This window comes from Lontra canadensis, unplaced genomic scaffold, assembly GCF_010015895.1.
Source record: "Lontra canadensis isolate GAN:19392208 unplaced genomic scaffold, GSC_riverotter_1.0 scaffold48, whole genome shotgun sequence".
NCBI lineage: Eukaryota > Metazoa > Chordata > Mammalia > Carnivora > Mustelidae > Lontra > Lontra canadensis.
The window spans coordinates 8,795,731-8,815,871 of NW_022631042.1; the positions used below are offsets into that span (position 1 = coordinate 8,795,731).

The 20,141-nt window shown below is 36.5% G+C and overlaps 1 protein-coding gene across 2 annotated transcripts in view; it reads left to right on the forward strand.

Annotated features, from left to right (window-relative positions):
- The window catches only part of FAM185A (family with sequence similarity 185 member A), a 52,295-nt gene that overhangs the window by 14,265 nt on the left and 17,889 nt on the right, over positions 1–20,141 (forward strand). For both annotated transcript variants that reach the window (XM_032873298.1, XM_032873299.1), the window contains exons 4-5: positions 2,121–2,259; positions 14,815–14,856. In XM_032873298.1, coding sequence (XP_032729189.1) covers positions 2,121–2,259; positions 14,815–14,856 — 181 coding nt within the window. The remainder of the gene's footprint in view (positions 1–2,120; positions 2,260–14,814; positions 14,857–20,141) is intronic.

The window sequence follows — 20,141 nt, forward strand, 5'->3', positions numbered from 1 at the left end:
GCTTTGGTGCAGCAGGAGAGGATATTTTCTAGTTTTCTACAAGGTAAAATATTTAGTGTTTAAAGAACAAAGTAAACCCTTGACCATTTCCAGATATTCATAAGAAGCCTCTTAAAGGCTTTATTTGGTTGTAGGGAGAATCTAATCAAAAGTGCCCTTTTACCAATTTAATGAACTTTCAAATACTCTTTCAATATCTTTTTTTATCCCCAAAACCAGCCTCATTATCTATAAAAAGCTAGAGTTGTTGTCTGCTTAATGAAAATGCTTGGTGAATTTGAAACCATGCATAAAGCAACTTTTCATGACAAACCTTTGTAGGTAAAGGACAAATTTTTTCATGAATTTTACATCTGTAACCCAGGGAATGCAGAACATTTGCATTCTCACAAATCTGAATGAATGTAGGTAAAATATCCTTTTTTTGACTGATTTATTGAAACTAAATTTAAAGTCAAAATTCCTATGAATCCATAATCAGCTTAAAAGAAACTGTAGATAAGAAGCAACTAGGTGTATATTAAGTGCTTAATAAAAGTTAAAAAAGAAAGTTACATACTTCAAATCCAGAGGGCAAAGTCATTCTAACTTGCTTCCCAGTGGAAGCTCTGAGTGCTTTTTTTTCTCTTTTTTATACTTCTAAATTTTAGTATTCTTGAAATTCAGTTCTTATTAAATATTATTTTGAATTTTTAACAGTTTCTGAAGCACATATTAGGTAGGAATGAATGATATTGGTGTGCTGATGATGTATTGAAAAACAATGATCTTTCTTTAAAGGTGGGCAATGATCTTTCTTTATCCTGGGCAAAACTGTAGCATGCCTTCCTGGTGATTTGATTTTTTTGTTAACAGTTTTATATTAACACTCACTCGATGCTTATAAAACATGTTTAAAACTTGATAGAGATAATTTGGAATCTTAACTAGGTATATTCATTTTACATTGTGCTCAATATTTGAAACAAATTCATGCTAAATTCATTGTTAGGGAAGCTTAGGGATAAATATAAAATTCTTTTCATTTTGTTCAATAGAAACCTATTTTGTTATTAGATTTTTTTTTTTAAAGATTTTATTTATTTGACAGAGAGAGATCACAAGTAGGCAGAGAGGCAGGCAGAGAGAGAGAGAGAGAGGAGGAAGCAGTCTCCCTGCCAACCAGAGAGCCTGATGCAGGACTTGATCGCAGGACCCTGAGATCATGACCTGAGCCGAAGGCAGAGGTTTAACCCACTGAGCCATCCAGGCACCCTGTTATTAGATTTAAAGTGGAAAAATTGGAGCAATAATAGTGTATTCACTACAGTAACTGATGACAAGAGAAAATCATGATAGTAAAAAAAAAAAGATAAAATATGTGCTAAAATTAAAACCCATTTATAATTTCAATAGCAATAATAAAATATATTTGAAATAGAAAGGATATGATATTAAGGATCTAAAGGATATCTCTAGCAAACATCTTACTCAATGATGATGCTATATTTTAAGTTTTCCCTCTGAGAATAGGGATAAGATTAGGTTGCTTACTATCTCATTGCTTTTGTTCACTGTTGAATTGGGAGACCTGAGCCAAATAGTTAAGCAGGACAGAGCAGGAAAAACAGTATTAATATAAGGATTGGAAAGGCAATAATGAAACTGTCACTTGTAGGCAATAGAAGTTATACATATAGAAAAACTTTCTTAAATTCAGGTAAATTATTAAAATTAGTGAGTTTACTGAAGTTGTTGGATTTAAGATCAAATACAAAAGCCAATTAAGGCAAAATGAAGTTTAAAAAAAAAGTTCTTTTATAATAGCATTTAGAAAATACCAAATAGGAATAAATGTAACAAAAGCTGAAGAACTCTATATAGAAAATATAAGACATTATTAAGAGAAATTAAAGCAGCTCTAAATAATTGAATTTAATGGGTCCATTCCACATTCCACAGAGAATACACTGTTGGCTCACAGTATTATAATTAGAGCCAGGGAATTAAAATCAGTAAAGTGATTGCATACTGGGTAGTAACTTTTTATGTAAGTTGCCCACTAAATCTGTAGGTATCATTTTGGCTTTTTACCAGTCTTTGTTTTATGATGAACTGATTTTGAGTTTTTCTCTTAATAGACTGTGACCATAGATAAACTGCAAGGAAGTACTGTTAATATATCTACTGAACATGGTTTGCTGGAAGCCAAGTATCTTTATACAGAATCATCATTTCTGTCTTCTGTTGCTGGAGATATTACATTAGGAAGTATTCATGGTAAGATAATAGAAGCCTAATACATCTGTACTCCATATAACATAAATTTTTATTAACATATAATGTATTATTTGCCTCAGGGGTACAAGTCTGTGAATCATCAGGCCTACACATTTCACAGCATTCACCATAGCACATGCCCTCCCCAATGTCCATAACCCAACCACCCTAACCCTACCCCCACTAACCACCAGCAACCTTCAGTTTGTTTTGTGAAATTAAGAGTCTCTTATGGTTTGTCTCCCTCCCAATCCCATCTTGTTTCATTTCTTCCTTCCCTACCTCCCACAGTCCCCCCGCCCTGCCTCTCAAATTCCTCATATCAGAGAGATCGTATGATAATCGTCTTTCTCTGACTTATTTCGCTCAACATAATACCCTCTAGTTCCATCCACGTCACTGGAAATGGCAAGACTTCATTTCTTTTGATGGCTGCATAGTATTCCATTGTATATATATAGCACATCTTCTTTATCCATTCATCTGTTGAGGGACATCTAGGTTCTTTCCATAGTTTGGCTATTGTGGACATTGCTGCTATAAACATTCAGGTGCACGTGCCCCTTCGGATCACTACATTTGTATCTTTAGGGTAAATATCCAGTAGTGTGATTGCTGGGTCATAGGGTAGCTCTATTTTCAACTTTTTGAGGAGCCTCCATGTTCTTTTCCAGAGTGGCTGCACCAGCTTGCATTCCCACCAGAAGTGTAGGAGGGTTCCCTTTCTCTGCATCCTCACCAACACAAGTCATTTCCTGACTTGTTAATTTTAGCCATTCTTACTGGTATCTCATTGTGATTTTGATTTGTATTTCCCTGATACCAAGTGATGTGGAGCACTTTTTCATGTGTCTTTTGGCCATCTGGGTGTCATCTTTGCAGAAATGTCTGTTCATGTCTTCTGCCTATTTCTTGATTGGATTATTTGTTCTTTGGATGTTGAGTTTGATAAGTTCTTTATAGATTTTTGGATACTAGCCCTTTATCTGATATGTCATTTGTGAATATCGTCTTCCATTCTGTCAGTTGTCTTTTGGTTTTGCATATAACATAAATTTTAAGAGGTAACTCTCATTTCTGTTGTCGAAGAAGGATCTGCCATTAGGAAGCTCACCCTCTAGATAATTAATGGCAGACTAATCATCTTTTTTAAAAAAACATAAAGTGACTCGTAAGCTATTTAATTTTATTTTGGCAAGAAATTAAATATTATGCTGTTAAATTTAAAAGTAATAGTAATTCTGATTTTTAATGCATTTCCTTTTATTATTTTTTATTTATGTATTGCTCAGCTATGCCTTGAATAGTTCTGGTAATTTGTAACTCTTCATATTTTAATTATGACTTTTATCTAGCATTTCGTTTCTGTTAATGATGGTGAAAAGTATTGTACTTAATATATTGAGTAGCTTTTAGTAGAAAGGCAATTCCTTACCAAGTCAGATGTTAATTAACACCTATGATAAGAACAGCACTGTTCTTTGCAGTGTTTTATACCATATTTATACTAAGTCCATTAATGTTTATTTTCTTTTGCTTTCTTTTAAGTTAGATTAGAATTTGAATTTGGTACAGTTTGCTATTAATAGCTTACGTGATAGTAAATAGATGTACCTTTTTGAGGTAATCCTCAAAAAACTCTAGGTCTTTTGATTTTGATTACTTAAAGTGCTGAAATACAAATGGCTATCAGACACATGAAAAAATGTTCATCATCTCTAGCCATCAGGGAGATTCAAATTAAAACCACATTGAGATATCACCTTACACCAGTTAGAATGGCCAAAATTAGCAAGACAGGAAACAACATGTGTTGGAGGGGATGTGGAGAAAGGGGAACCCTCTTACACTGTTGGTGGGAATGCAAGTTGGTGCAGCCTCTTTGGAGAACAGTGTGGAGATTCCTCAAGAAATTAAAAATAGAACTTCCCTATGACCCTGCAATTGCACTACTGGGTATTTACCCCAAAGATACAGATGAAGTGAAAAGAAGGGCCATCTGTACCCCAATGTTTATAGCAGCAATGGCCACGGTTGCCAAACTGTGGAAAGAACCAAGATGCCTTCAACCGACGAATGGATAAGGAAGATGTGGTCCCTATACACTATGGAGTATTATGCCTCCATCAGGAAGGATGAATACCCAACTTTTGTATCAACACGGACTGAAGAGATTATGCTGAGTGAAATAAGTCAAGCAGAGAGAGTCAATTATCATATGGTTTCACTTATTTGTGGAGTATAACAAATAGCATGGAGGACATGGGGAGTTAGGAGAAGGGAGTTGGGGGAAATTGGAAGGGGAGGTGAACAATAAGAGACTATGGACTCTGAAAAACAATCTGAAGGGTTTGAAGAGGTGGGGGGTGGGAGGTTGGGGGAACCAGGTGGTGGGTATTAGAGAGGGCACGGATTGCATGGAGCACTGGGTGTGGTACAAAAACAATGAATACTGTTATGCTGAAAATAAATTTAAAAACATGATTAAATAAAAAAAAATTGCTAGGGACAGAATTCATTCCTTAGCCTTTGTAAAGCCTTTTGTATTTACTGACCTTTAATATGAAGTTAGATACCTTTCCTTGGGCAGTTTAAATTTGGGTCAGACCTGGATCCTCTTTGGGCTGTAGTCTCAGGTTGGGTTTCTCAAAAGCAGACTCTAAAATGGAAATTAGAGTGCAGCACATTTGCTAAGGGAGGTGTCTTGGAACTGCAGCCATGCAAAGGAAGGAAGCCCAATTTCCCCTGGAGAAGTTGGACTGTAATGCAGCCTCAGTGACTCCAAGGGGAGAGCTCTGAAGCTGGGATCATCCTCAGAATTGTCTTAAGTCGAGGTGAGGAAAACTGGACCTTTATATCCCCAACCATTAGATGTAAGATGCCCCAGGAAGGGGTATGGTCTTAGGCCAAAATGACTCTTTTTAGCTGAAGCAATTCCCTAAGAGGGCTGACAGCTGAGGGCTGTCTGCCAACAGTACTCCCTTCAGCTAGGAAAATAAGCCCTGAGGTATGAGGAATTCTAGGTGATGAATTACAGCATTCACTGTAGTTACATTTATTGATTCATTCAACACATATATTGACTGTGTGCCAGATTTTCAGACACTGAGGATACATAGTTGGGCAGGAGATGATCCCTATCCTTAAAGAACTCGTGGTCTTCATTATTTGTAACACTGGTACAGCAACGAGAAGAAGTAAGGGAAGGGAAAATTTGATCCTGTTGCCACTGTTGAAGATCTTCCTTCTTGTTCAACCCTGCTTTTCCTCATCTGGACCTTGGCCCACACTCCACTTGGATTTTTCAGTGGTAATAAGTTTGTAAAAGAGATTAGATAAGAAAGAAACCCTCCTCATTTCTTAGTCCTGCCAGTGACTGCCTACTTTTCAATAACCCTTCAGACAAGCCTAAGTTTCTTGCCTCAACCGTAACAACCCCTATTTCCATCCTTGATGATGTCCTTGTCATTGTATGAACATGCTACTGGAGTTTGGAGGTGGGATGGGTACAAACAGGTAGTGTTCTAGCCCTACAGTCTTGTAGGTGAGAAGATCAGAGTCATGGCTTATGAAAGGAAGTCCTATGTTCTAGCTGTAAGAATTTTAGTAGGGAGAGATGTCTTCCAGGGGATCATCCCAAGCTGGAACTCTGAATATATATTGCAGTGAATTCTTTGTTCTAAATGGTGATGGTCATCTAACATAAATTTTGTTTTGGCTATATTTAAACAAGCTGGCTTGGGAATCTTGAAACTTGTTTTATGGGGAAATGTGTCACTACCTATAAATATTTGACTTAGAGAAAACAGATTTGGGAAATATATGTATTCTAAGATCTGCCAGTCCAGGATTTATTTAGTTTGGCTTCCTGTTCCTTAAGCAAGGCTTAAGCTGATTTTTTTTTTCTTTTTTTCTTTCTTTTTTTTTTTTTTTAAGATTTTGTTTATTTATTTGACAGACAGAGATGACAAGCAGGCAGAGTGGCAGGCAGAGAGAGAGGAGGAAGCAGGCTCCCTGCTGAGCAGAGAGCCTGATGTGGGGCTCGATCCCAGGACTCTGAGACCATGACCTGAGCCGAAGGCAGAGGCTTTAACCCACTGAGCCACCCAGGCGCCCCCTGATTTTTTTTCAAGTAGATTTTTTTTAACCCAACATACAGATGTTGTAAAAAGCCATTTTCTTTTTAACCATAAATGTGATAGCAATACCTGTCTTTTTTGTTAGATTTACTGAGTATATGAGTTTGGGGGTTTTGGTGTCGGTGGGTGGGTGATTTGAAAGCAGGTGCACCCTATGGACTGTTGATTCTCTGTCCCCATACAGATCTAGACATGTATAATCTTATATCTCAGGCTGATTTCATGGGTACTCAGAGTGGCTTGGTAGATTTCTAGCTAAATTCAGGAGACCAGTTGAAAAAGAGTCCCCCACTCCTCTGCCACCTTGGTGGAACTCCTATAACATAATGTAAACAATTAATGAGTTTTTAATATATAGGCATACTCATGACCATTGTTTTAGCATTTTATATTTAACTTATGTTATTATTTGGAATAAGTGCTTAATTAATAAAAGTGTACTTTAAATATTTAGATTCCCCCGTGTAACTTAGGGTCTTATTTTAAGGTCAGGATTATACATTGATAAATAAATTGCTGAGTGTTACTTCTCTCATTTTCTCTGTGCTTAACTACTTTGAATTTTAGAAACTCTCATTAGCTGTATAAGCACAGTTGATGACTTTAATATCAGAATTTCATAAATAATATCCCATTTTGCTTTAAGAAATGACGTGTAGTCACTGGTGAATTTGTGCATCTGTCTTGTGAATTTAGGAAGTCAAAAATAATGTAAAAATTTCAAAAGAAAAGCTTTTATTAGATTAAATAGAACTTTTCATGAAGTTCATGAAAATGCTTTGTTCAAATTCTAAGGTATATTGTTAAGTCTGTTGTTAAGTTTCAGTTTGATTATCATTTTGACATATGATAATGTTGACTCTGGACACTTAAAACTTTTTAATGTAAATAACTAGAAAGGAATTACTGCTTACTTTGTGATACAGCATAAATTTTTTTTCAGGATTTAGACATGCGATAATGCAATATTTGGACTCAGCTCCTTAGACGGACTTAGCTCTCTCCGTAAAGGTGATGCTGCCATCTTCGTTGTGTGACTTCTGAGCTTCTACCAGAGGAAGAGAGATCATAGGTTGATAGAAGAAATTTCAGAAACTAAGCTGATTCTGCCATATATTTTTAGTCAGAATATTTTATTTTATTTTATATTTGTTTGTTTAATCAGGAGAGAGAGAGCACATATGTGCACACAGGGTAGGGGGCAAGGGGCAGAGAGAGAGGGAAAGAGAGTCTCAGGCAGACTCCCCAGTGGGCACAGAGCCTGAGGTAGGGTCGATCTCACAACCCTGAGATCACCACCTAAGACGAAAGCAAGAGTTGGATTCCCAGCCAACTGCTCCACCCAGGTGTCCTTAACCAGAGCATTTTAAATGTTATTATCGAACTCGAAGAGGCTGAGATTGAGAATTTAGCAGTATTCTAAGGCAGGAGAAAAGCACATAAATATTAGTGGGCACTGGCAGTCTTTTTCATGTTTTATATTTATAATTGATCTTAAACTTCCATGAGTTCCTCCTTTTTCCACCCGTTGGGGTATTCTCTAGGATTTCATCCTGTTTTATTGTTCTTTTGCTTCTTTCTTTTTCTTGGGCATCTTATATACTTTTGAGTCTTAACTACTTACATTCTGATAATTCATATTTGTATCTTTAGCCCTGACTTCTGACTTATACATCCATCTGCTTGATAGGTATAACTAATGGGATCTTTATAGGCATCTCAAACTCAATGTTTCTAGCTTTTTTTCTCTTACTTTCGCCCTCTCCCCCAAACCTCATCCCTAATGTGTTCCTCCTCCTTTATTTACATTTGCAGTTCTGATATTGCCATGTACCAAACTCCCCAAGCTAGAAATCTTGAAATAATCCTAGATTCTTCTCTCTCACTTCCCACTCATCTAATTAATCACCAAGTTTAAGTAGGTTTTATCACCTAAATATTTCTTCAATCTATCCCATCTTTTTCTTTCTAATTTCTACTATTCTATTTCAGATTCTTGTCATCTCTTGCTTCAACTCTGGCAATAACATTGCTTTCAGTCTTGCGCTCTTCAAATCCATCCTCCTTACTATAGCCTATGATAGTTTTATGAGAAATACACATTGAACATGGCATTCTTTTACGCAAACCTTTCCAAATGCATGAATGACCTGCCTAACTTTCTATTTCCCTCTTTGGACCCTAAGGTTTGCCTTCTGGAATTACATAATCTCTTACGTTTCATGTATATTCTTACCTGTTTTATACTTTCAAGTCCTTGATCAGAGCCTTTGACTATACTGATCATTCTGTTGATAATTTTCTTAAAATGCTGTCCTTAACCTTTCTTTACCTCATTGACTGTTAGTAATTTTTTGATACTCAGCTAAAGCATCTTCTCCTCATCTCTGGCCTTCCATTGACCCATACATTCTTGCCTAATTATAAACTCAAAATCAAGGATCATGTTTAATTCATCTCTATATTAACATTTAGCACTGTGGCTTATAGATAACAAGTGCCTCCCTACCTGCTCCCTGCCTCCCCCTCGCCAAATACAAAAAGAATTTAACCTTTAAGGATATTTGCTCTGTTTGGATTTTTACAGTGCTTTTAAAACCACAATCACATTTCTTTTAGTGAAGAAAAATAAACTAATGTTCATCAGTAATTGATGGCTTATTTTTTCTTCTGACCATACTAGAATGAAGAATTACTAGCTAAGAAAAACAGTATATTTTCTCAAATATGGGAGTTTGGGGGTGCCTGTGTGGCTCATTCAGTTAAGTGTCTGCCTTTGGCTCAGGTCATGATCCCAGGGTCCTGGGATTGAGCCCCTCATTGGGCTCCCTGCTCAGTGGGAAGCCTGCTTCTCCCTCTCCCTCTCCCCCTGCTTGTGTTTCCTCTCTCACTGGGTCTCTCTCTGTCAAATAAATAAAATAATTTTTTTTTTTTTTAAATAACACTGGAGTTTGTAGAGAAGTTGCTTAACTTGGGAGTTAGCACACATAGTTATCACAGACCATATGGTGTCCGCTTTATTGCAGAAAAGGCTTTTACAAAGATCTACTCCTCTCAAATAGTTGATTTGCTTATTGTTTTTCGTAATTGGAGATGAAATAGGTAGAACCAAAATGTAGAAGACTGTGCTAGTAATGCCCCTCTGGTTGAACTGAGTCCTTTTAAATATTCTGCCTTATTACACAAAGTATTTGAAGTAAGAGGTCCATTTTGTATACTCTAATGACTTTGGAATATTTCTATTTAGGGTAGAGTTTTCTAAATATTTTGATTTGTGTTGAAAATACATTTTTTGTTTATTGCTTTAAAAGTTCTTTAGCATTGATAAAAACATTTTGAAACATTCTTTATATTTATGGATGTTCCTTATTTTCTTTTCTAAAGATTTTATTTATTTGTTTGACAGAGAGATTGAGAGAGAGCGCAAGAAGACAGAGCAGCACACAGAGGGAGAGGGAGAAGCAGGCTCTCCACTGAGCAGGGAGCCTGACATGGGGCTTGATCCCAGGACCCTGGGATCATGACCTGAGCCAAAGGCAGCCGCTTAACCGAATGAGCCTTCCAGGCACCCCAATGTTCCTTATTTTCATAGTTTTTCTTGTTCCACTATGCTTTTACTATATAGAATTCTTAACATTCAAGAGAGATGTAGTCTGAAACTCTAGGTGCTGTTATAATATGAACTAGTCCTCTTTCTTTAATAGATCTGAAGCTTCTGTCCATGGATATAAGAACCATAACTTCTTCTTTGAGACTAGTATAAGGTAATAAAGCTCTTTTGTCTTTCTGAGTGGGTGACTGGACTCACTAGCTAAGTGACTGTCATAATTCTTTATTAATAGTTAAAACATCACAAAAATCATTTTTGAAGTGTTCAGGAGGTAGAAGCAACAAAGAGAATTCTGAGTGGAAGTCCTCACTGTCTTACACTAGATTAATCTATCTAAAACATGGTTTTCTTGTTGTTATCCATGTTAAAATTTTTCACTGACTCAATTTAGAATAAAGTCAGTAGACTAGTACCTCATGGATCTTCTACAGGTTTCTCTTCACTTGTTTTTCCAAACTAAATTTGAATATTTAAAAAATCAATAAAAAAATAATTTAAAATATAATAATGTTGACTATGAACTGGGTACTGTACTGTGCTTTCAGGATATAATGCTAAATAAGAAAGACATGATCCCCATCCTCACAGACTTGCCTAATGGTTTCAGCTTAACTGATTTGAAGGATTTGAACATAGCATGTATAGGTCTGCCTGTTTACCTTTGTTTATATAATTCTTTTTTGCAGAAAATCCTTCCCCTTCAATGTATTTAAATTTTATTCATGTTTCAAATCTCAGCTCTCGTGATATCTCCACTATGACTATTCTCCTTGTCCATATCAGGTCAGTTTAGTCTCTGCTAAATGGCTATGGGACCTAATACATATTGTTCGCTTATGAGTTTCACTTACATTATTTATAAATAACTAATTTTTAGCTTTCCATGTGTGTATCTCCCCAGATATCCTATAAGACTTTGGATGGCCAGGCTGTATTCTGGCCCCTCCCCCAAATGACTCATGTCCCTCCCACATGCAGAATACACTCCCTTCCACATTTCATAAAAGTCTCATCTAATTATGCACCACATCAGAGTCTAGAATCTCTTCATCAAAATCAGATCAAGGTGTATGAGGCTCCTCAAGTATAGTTGCTTAAGTATAACTCCTTAAGAACAGTTTCTCTAAATCTGAAGACCTGTGACCTAAAGAGACAAGTTCCCTAGCCCTCCCCACCCCCATGCACACTACCTACACACCCAACACACTCTGATGGGACAGGTATAGGATAATTGCTATAGACTTTTCTGTTCAAAATTGGGAAAATGAAAGGCAGAAAGGCATCACTGGTGCATAGTGATTTTGAAATTTGGGTGGGCAAACATTAGAGTTTACTCAAATATTTATATATAATATATATTTATATATATTTATATATATATATATTATATATATATAAAAACATTAAAGACCTGGAAATAATTCTTTAGGGTTTCAGGCTTTGCCCTCTGAGCTTTTGTTCCTCCCTTTGAGTCATTCTTCCTTTTTCATGAAATATATCACATGTTTAAATCTGAGTGGTTTTCTCAGTCTGCTTCCTGACAGTAGAATTTTGGAGATCCAGTGGTCTCTTTTTACTTTCTATTGTCACTCTTCCTTTCAGTTCAGTTTAGCAGTGAGTTTGCTGTTGTTATTCTCTCAAAAATTTTGTCAGCCTCCTCTGAATCATGTGGGGTTTATTCCATAAAATAAAAGCCACATCTAAGAATCTCTTTCAAAAGTGCACTTCTGGGGCGCCTGGGTGGCTCAGTGGGTTAAAGCCTCTGCCTTCAGCTCAGGTCATGATCCCAGGGTCCTGGGATCAAGCCCCACATTGGGCTCTCTGCTCAGCGGGGAACCTGCTTCCCTCTTTCTCTCTGCCTGCCTTTCTGCCTACTTGTGATCCCTCTTTCTCTGTCAAATACAAATAAAATCTTTAAAAAAAATGTACTTCTGCAGAGATACTGATGTAAAATGTACTCAAGCTTTCTATGGTGTCTGTTGTTTGATTGAGATCTTTATAATACACCTTTAATCTCTGTAAAGGACTTTTTGTATAATTGATTAGTACTGTGAAGTACCACTCTTGATCTTTCTGGTGTCTTAAGAGGAGGTTTTGCGGTCACCCCTCAGCTTCATTTTTAGACCGTGTACTTGCCAGTGCCCTGGATTCAAACTTTGCTGGAAAGCTGTTTCTAACTTTAACATCTTTTGCCATCTTGAGAGGCTGAGAATTTTCAAAACCATATGTGTCCTGTTTTTGCTCGTTTGATTAACACCCCTTTCTTTAGATTAGTTTATCTTTCTTCCCTTGCATTTTATAGTAAGTGGCCAAAAAAAAAAAAAAAAAAAAGGTAGCACTTATAACACTTTAACCTTGCTTGGGTATCTTAGTTAAATTACTCTGTTCATTAAGCTACATTTCCTAGTTTCCACATTACTGAAGATAATGGTGTTAAGTTTCTCCAACTGCTTAACAAGAATTCTCCTTTCTCTAATTTCCAAAAACATTTTCCTCACTTCCTCTTGAGCCCTTGTAGGAAGAATACTCAAAGTCCAGCTTTCTGCTAACAGTCTGTTCAAGGCAATCTAGGCTTTCTTTACCATGTTCCTCAAAATCTGCCCACTGCCCACAACCTCTGCCCACTGCCAAGTTCCAAAGCTACGCCTACATTTTTAAGTATTTATTATGGCAGTACCCCACTTTCACCTTTCAACATGTATACTAGTTACCTCTTCCTGTATAACAAATTATCTCAAAGCTTAGCACCTAAAAGCAACAAACATTTATTGTCTTACACTTTGAATGCATTAGGAATCTTGGTGTGGCTTAACTGGATCCTCTGCTTCAAGACCTCTTACGAGGTTGTTATGAATGTATCACCTAAGGTTATGGGGGTCCATTTGAAGGTTCCACCAAAGGACAGTCTGCTTCCTAGCTCATTCATGTGGTTGTTGGCAGAATTCAGGTCAGAACCTTTTGGCGGCAGGCCTTTTTTAGTTCCTCCATAGTGGGCTTCTTTCACAGGGCAGTTGACAACATGGCTAGCTGCCTTCCTCAGAACAGAAGAGGGCTAGCAAGAAAGAAAGCAGATCTTTTTTTTTTTTTTTTAAGATTTTATTTATTTGACAGAGATCACAAGTAGGCAGAGAGGCAGGCAGAGAGAGGAAGGGAAGCAGGCTCCCCGCTGAGCAGAGAGCCCGATGTGGGGCTTGATCCCAGGACCCTGAGATCATGACCTGAGCTGAAGGCAGAGGCTTTAACCCACTGAGCCACCCAGGCGCCCCGAAACCAGATCATTTTTTTTTTTTTTTTTGACAGATCACAGGTAGGCAGAGAGGCAGGCAGAGAGAGAGGGAAGGAAGCAGGCTCCCTGCTGAGCGGAGAGCCGGATGTGGGGCTCAATCCCAGGACCCTGAGACCACGACCTGAGCTGAAGGCAAAGGCTTTAACCCACTGAGCCACCCAGGCGCCCCCCAGATCTTTTTATAACCTAATCTTGGAAGCAACTTCCCATTACTTTCGCCGTATTCTCTATGTTAAAAGCAAATTATTAGGTACAGCCTATACATGAGGGGAGGAGATTATACAAGGGCATGATTACCAAGAGGCAGGGATCATTGAAAGCCATCTTAGAAGCTGTGTGATCTTTGGCCACTAATCGCATGTGATAGTGAATCTGCATTTCCTGGATTTGAAAATTTGAAGAGAGTGTCTAAAACCAATGAAATAATATTTATATAACACATTTAAAAGAATCTTTACAACCTTGTACTTATGGAAACCTGAAAATAATTTTAGGAGCTTAATTTCTCCATACAAAGTAAATTTTATTCTACACAAATGTACCCCTTGTTCATATCCTCACATGAAGTATGATGGAATATAACACTTTTAGAGAGATTTTTGCAATCAAAGTATATCTGACTATTGGACAAATGAATCAAGTGTTTTGTTTGCTTTTTCTCAGGTACTGATACATGTCAGTATTTACAGGATGCAAGAAATAAAGTAAATGAGTCCCTTTACCCTAGATTATTTCTGAGATAAAAGCTATTCCTTTACTTTTTAATGTAGTTTTGGAATGATGGTAGAAGAGTAATGTTGCTTATATTTTCAGTGCAGTAAACATAAGTAGTATGGGTCTGGGAGTAATTCTACAAACATACTTATGAAGAAAAATCTTACTAAGTTTGGTATTAGAGGAAAGTGAGGATGGGAAGAATGGTTGCAATATCCTATACTTGCCCTGGAAAATGTATTTTCATCAAAAGACAAGAACCTCTGAAGCCTTTTTCTTTGCTAGTCGTATTTCAGTGTTTTTATTATTCCTGCCCCAAACTCTGTAACTCTTGGCACAGAAACTACTTTAATAGACATAGCAGAGTGACCTGAAAAATAACAGTAGGAACTTTTTTCTGTAGGTTATTTTAGTGTTAGTTGGCTCAAAACTTGGTTTTGAGTGATCTGGTAAATATAGTGAAGTTTATCTTAAAAATACATTTAAGTAACTTTTTATTTATGGTTTATAGAAGTATCATTATTTTTTTGTGTGTGTTTCCCAAAAAGTATGGTGGTTTGTTTTGTAGTTATGCTAAAGAAGCTTAAGGTGGAGTAGAGGAAGAGAGTTCGTGTAGACGACTAAAGCTAGTTATTTCAGAGTTGCAGCTAAATCTCTTACTAGATTTTTAATACTGAGAAAATTTGCAAACAATAACAATCTTATTAAATAATATTATGGATGTCCGACCATGTTTTAGAATACTATATTAGCTTCTTTCTAGATTATACCTAATATATAAAGTTATCTTTTTTTTTCTTTTACAGGTAATATAACATTACAAAGCAAGATGGGTAATATCACAATAGGTATGTACTAACCTGCTGGTTGGTAAATTTTGCTCTTTTAAAAAATAGCTATATTTGTGATATTTTATTAGGGTAAATAAAATCTGAGGTTTAGCTGATGAACGTGATAGGATCCTGATACACAAGTCAAATATAGGCAGACCCAAATTATTTCTGGAAATTCATTGACTCATCATCCTATAAATAATGTATAATTATAGATTTGGTACCAGTAAGAATAAAGTTAGAATTCTGATTTCACCACTTTCTATACATGGGCTAATTACCTGATTTCTCTGTCTTCAATTTCTGTATCTGAAAGAAATAGAAATAATAGTTAAGTAGCTATCATACAGGGTTACTGTAAGTAAAGTGAGATCATATATATAAAATATTTTAGCACAGTTCTGATATATGGTAAAAATTCAATAAATAATAGTCATTTTTACTATTGTTCTAATCCTAAGCCAGGACTAATAGTGGCTAATGGCACCTTAGACCTCATGACCACATGTAATGCTGTGCCTGTGGAAGAAAAGTACAGATTTCCAGATAGTTTATTTATTTATTTATTTATTTATTTATTTATTTATTTATTTTAAAAAGACTTTATTTATTTATTTATTTATTTGACAGACAGAGATCACAAGTAGGCAGAGAGGCAGACAGAGAGAGGGGAAGCAGGCTCCCCACCGAGCAGAGAGCCTGATATGGGGCTCAATCCCAGAATCCCAAGATCATGACCTGAGCCGAAGGTAGAGGCTTTAACCCACTGAGCCACCCAAGCGCCCCTAGATTTCCAGATAGTTTAGATAGAGTTTTTCTCTGTCCCAAGTAGCACCTGCTTACCTATTAGGCAAAGGCGCACCCTAAAGAGTGCTGGTTGTTTTTAGACCTTAGAGGGTTGAGTGTAGGGATGGGAAACTAAGACCTTTGTGGGGAAGCTGTGGCTTATGGCCAGTACGAATGCCCAGGGCCTCTGTGTTTTGTCCTTTTTGACATTTTACATTTATCTTTCCTTTGTACTGATTGAGAGAGTGAACATCTTTAATAGTCGTTTCCACTATCACTCTTGAATTTTCTGGCTTAAAGTACATACCTTTTTAAGAATTTTCAAGAGATTGAAACTTTATTGTTCAGTGAGTGATTAAGTTGAAAATAACAGCTTCTTAAATGATAGTTATAAATCATTTTAACTAATACATGACAGAAGGATTTAGCTGTTTCTGGTCAGAAATCAAGATTTATTGTTGAATCTTCAGGCCATTTCATCAGAGGACACATCTAGAGATGGTAAGGGAAATTTCTAGTGTGAACAAAAAGGTATACTGGTGAGAAAGAGGCTGAACTAGCTGAAGAAGGAAAATGCTAGACATGGGCAGAGTTTGCAGCAATAAGGCAAGGGAGGAAAAGGAGGAGAATGTTGCAAATTGGGAGGCACAGGGAATTGAACTACCAACTAGAAGGCCCATTAGGCAGATAGGAATCTGAGGAATACTTATAATATGATATAATACAATAATGCGTGTTATTCTTGAATGGAAATATGGGAACATAAATGGAAAACCATTCTCTCGAAAATTGGAAATAAATGGTTATTTATCCATACTGGAAAAGAATTGTAATAGCAAGTATGAAATGAGAAGTAATGTACATATTTGAAGATGGTTTCAAATTCTGTATAAATGATTAACATTATAAATTCTTTTTAATTTTCCATATGAACTTTTTCTTTTTCCCACTATTACATGCTAGAGGGATTTGCAGGCAAAATGTTTTATTTTTCTTAGATAAATCTCTTTCCACACAAAGAAAATGACCTGACTCCAGTGTGAAGAAGTATAGGGGTGCCTGGGTGGCTCAGTTGATTGAACGTCTGACTCTTGTTTTTGGCGTGGGTGGTGATCCTTGGGGTCCTGAGATAGAGCCCTGAATTGGGGTCTCTGGTTGGCAGGGAATCTGCTTGGAGAGTCTTTTCCCTCTGCCTCTCCCCTCACTTGCACATATATGTGCTCTCTCTGGCTCTCTCTTTCAAGTGAATAAACAAATCTTAAAAAAATATATATATATATAATTGACCACAATAATAGCAGTAGTTATAGACCCTTCATAATTTTCTTTAGCAAAATATAAGTTGTGTCTGTAGTTTTAGGTTCTTAAAAATCCACAAATAGGTGAAGATACTTAAAGGTTGAATTCTTATTTTGTAAATATGGTTGATAAATTTGGGGGTTTATTTTGGAAGAATCTCTTAAAATAAGAGAAAACGTATTTATTTGTTAAGTTATCATATTTTGATCTGTAATAGTGTGGACTTTGGAAAAAAGATATAAATTATGTCTCTATTATTTTAACATTGTGTTAATCTTTGAAGACAATCTTGAATATTGCAGTAACTAATCAACATCTATTTTATTGATTGCCAGCTATATACCAGGAACTCTTTAAGGTACTAGAGAATATTATGGTCAATAAGACGTAGTCTCCATGCTCACGTTTGGCCTGAGAAGAAAGACAATAAGCATGTAAATAACCAAAGATAACTTCAGATCATGCAATGAATAAATAAGAGAGGGTAATGGGATAAAGAGTGGGGAAAAGAAAGCTACAGCATTTAGCAATCAGGGAGGGCCTGAAGAAGGGACATTTGAACTAAAGCCAGAATAACGGGAAAGAGGCTCATAAAATTCTGGATGGAGAGCTTTCCAGATAGAGGAAAAGCCAGTATAAGCCCTGAAAATGGAATGAACCTGTCATTTTCAAGGTAAAGAAAGAGAACTTGGGGAGAGTGGGAGACTAAGTGAGGCCTTAGGAAAAGAACTGATTTCAGTAGATTGGTAAATCTCTTTGCCTTACACAGACTTAAATTTTACTTTAAAAAAAAAATTAAGAGCTTATTTCCTCTAGGAGTCTGCATACTCTGTAAAGGGCCAGATATTAAGTATTTTTGGCTCTGTAGGCCACACAGTCTGTCTGTACTATGCAACTCTCTCATTTTAACACAAAGCAGTCATTGACAGTATACACACAAATGGATGTGTCTATGTTCCAATAAAACTTCATTAATAAAAACAGGAGAAAAAGGAGGAGGGCTGTAGTTTGCCATCCCTGCTATAGAGCTTATAAACCATTGTTGTCATGAGTCTGCTGAAATTTTGAATATGATGCCTTAATCCCAAAGGTGACAAGTGTAATGTTTATTTGAAGTTTCTTAAGTGGTTGGCTTGTGTTTTTCATAAAAGGTTTGCTGAGAAAGTTAAGGCTACTCTACAAATCATGATAACCTAGTTAAAGTCTACTGGATTTTTGAGGAATTGAGATTAGTAAAAGCAAATTAGTTAAAAAGAAATAAGTGATTTGTGGAACTTGAGAGGGAAATGTATTAGAATAGCAGAGGCTTCAAAATATTGGGATGGGTGTTGAGAAACTGCCCTCAGTGCTTAAAGATTCTTTACCTCTGCCAGCATGTGCGCTCTCTCTCTCTCTCTCTCTCCCCCTCCCCAATAAATAAATAAATCTTTAAAAATAAAGTAAAATGAGGGGCACCTAGGTGGTTCAGTGGGTTAAAGCCTCTGCCTTCAGCTCAGGTCATGATCTCAGGGTCCTGGGATCGAGCCCCACATCAGGCTCTCTGCTCAGCAGGGAGCCTGCTTCCTCCTCTCTCTCTGCCTGCCTCTCTGCCTACTTGTGATCCGTCTGTCAAATAAATAAATAAAATCTTAAAAATAAAGTAAAATGAGTCAACAATAGAAAGCAAAGCTTGGTAATAGGTAATAGTAGGATTGGAGTGCTAATAGTTGCTCACCTAGCTTTACTTTCTCTATCCTATGTTGTCTCTTTTGGAAGGCACTGCCAGAAGCCATGTACTGGTAATTTTATCTTTAAAAAAAAAGAATATCTTCATGTTTGGAGCAGGAGGTGGGGTGATTGCCTTGTGTGCCCCTCGTAAGCCCAGCCTCCTAATGCCTCCTCTCTAAGACGGAATACCAAGGCAGGATACCTAAAAAACCTTACTTAAAATGACCTTACCGTTCTGCCTTTGCAAATCCTTTACATCCTGTATGTGAAATTTGTTCCTTGTTCTTGGCAATTAGTGTAGGTTTGGAAATGTAGGAATCAAGTTGCAGAAATGAAGAAATATCTCTTGTGTTGCTGTTCCTTAGTGTGTATATGTTGAAACTTGAAGTAAAATGGTAAATATTCAGAAGAACTTTCTGAACTTGCTTGACTGATTGAAAAGAATTTTTCCTTTATCTGAAAGTTTGGAATTTTAGCCTTTCAAGTAGTTGTTTTTCTCTGCTGTTAGTTAAATGTATATTGCAAATATCTGGGGTGTTTGGTTGTATGTAGTTGGGTTTTTTGGTTGTATGTAGTGATTAACCAGTAGTTAACATCAGTTTTGTATGTGTAAGTTTCCAGGAAAACTCAGTGGTCTCTATGAGACCAACCAGATCCTTGTCCAAAATCGTGATGATAGCTAGCTTTCAGTGAGAGCCCACTTATTCCAAACACTTACTGCACTAATAATTTCTGTTTTACTTCTTAATCACCCTCAAATGCATATTTCCCTTAAGGCTTCTTCTGAGAGCTATAGAATTTCTCCATTAGGTGAATTTCCAAAAAATGAAACTTTGTAGAGAAAGTCTTAGTTTGACTCTTGCTAATTAATTCTTACTTCCAATCATTTGTATTACACAAAACAAAAGAAAATTATTGTTTGTTTTGCTACATCACTTTTCCAATATCACTTTTACTTTCTCTTTTGAAAACATCTTGAGTTTTGATTTTTTTTTTTTTTGGTGGGGGGGGGACCGTCTCTAAGGGATTGGCCATTATCAGAGCTCAAGACTGATAACATAAGGATGTAATTACTCAGTGGCTTGTGATAAAATTATTTAGCTGTTATTTCCCATGGTCTTGGAGGGAGAAGTGAAAAAGTACTATTTATTAGCCTCAGGAACATGTTGTGTTTTTTTCCCCCTAGAGAAAGTAAGAAAGCAAACTAATGTTTCAGATATTTTACTTTGTTCAACCTGGGATAATACACACATTGTGTAGTCCACATTTTTTAATCATGATATATTTTTACTTGACTTCTTTTAGGATGCATTAAGAAGTTATTTAAGAAGAGTTTCTGTTGGTAACTGAGGAGAAAGATATTCTTTGCCCAACTATTCTGTGTCATTTATCACTAATGGCTTAATTTCCCACCATCAGTGTTAACTTTTGAACTTAGGATTTAAAGGAAGTGGGTCCAATAAAGGCCATTTTTCAGAATAGGTTACAGATAATTATTATGAATTATC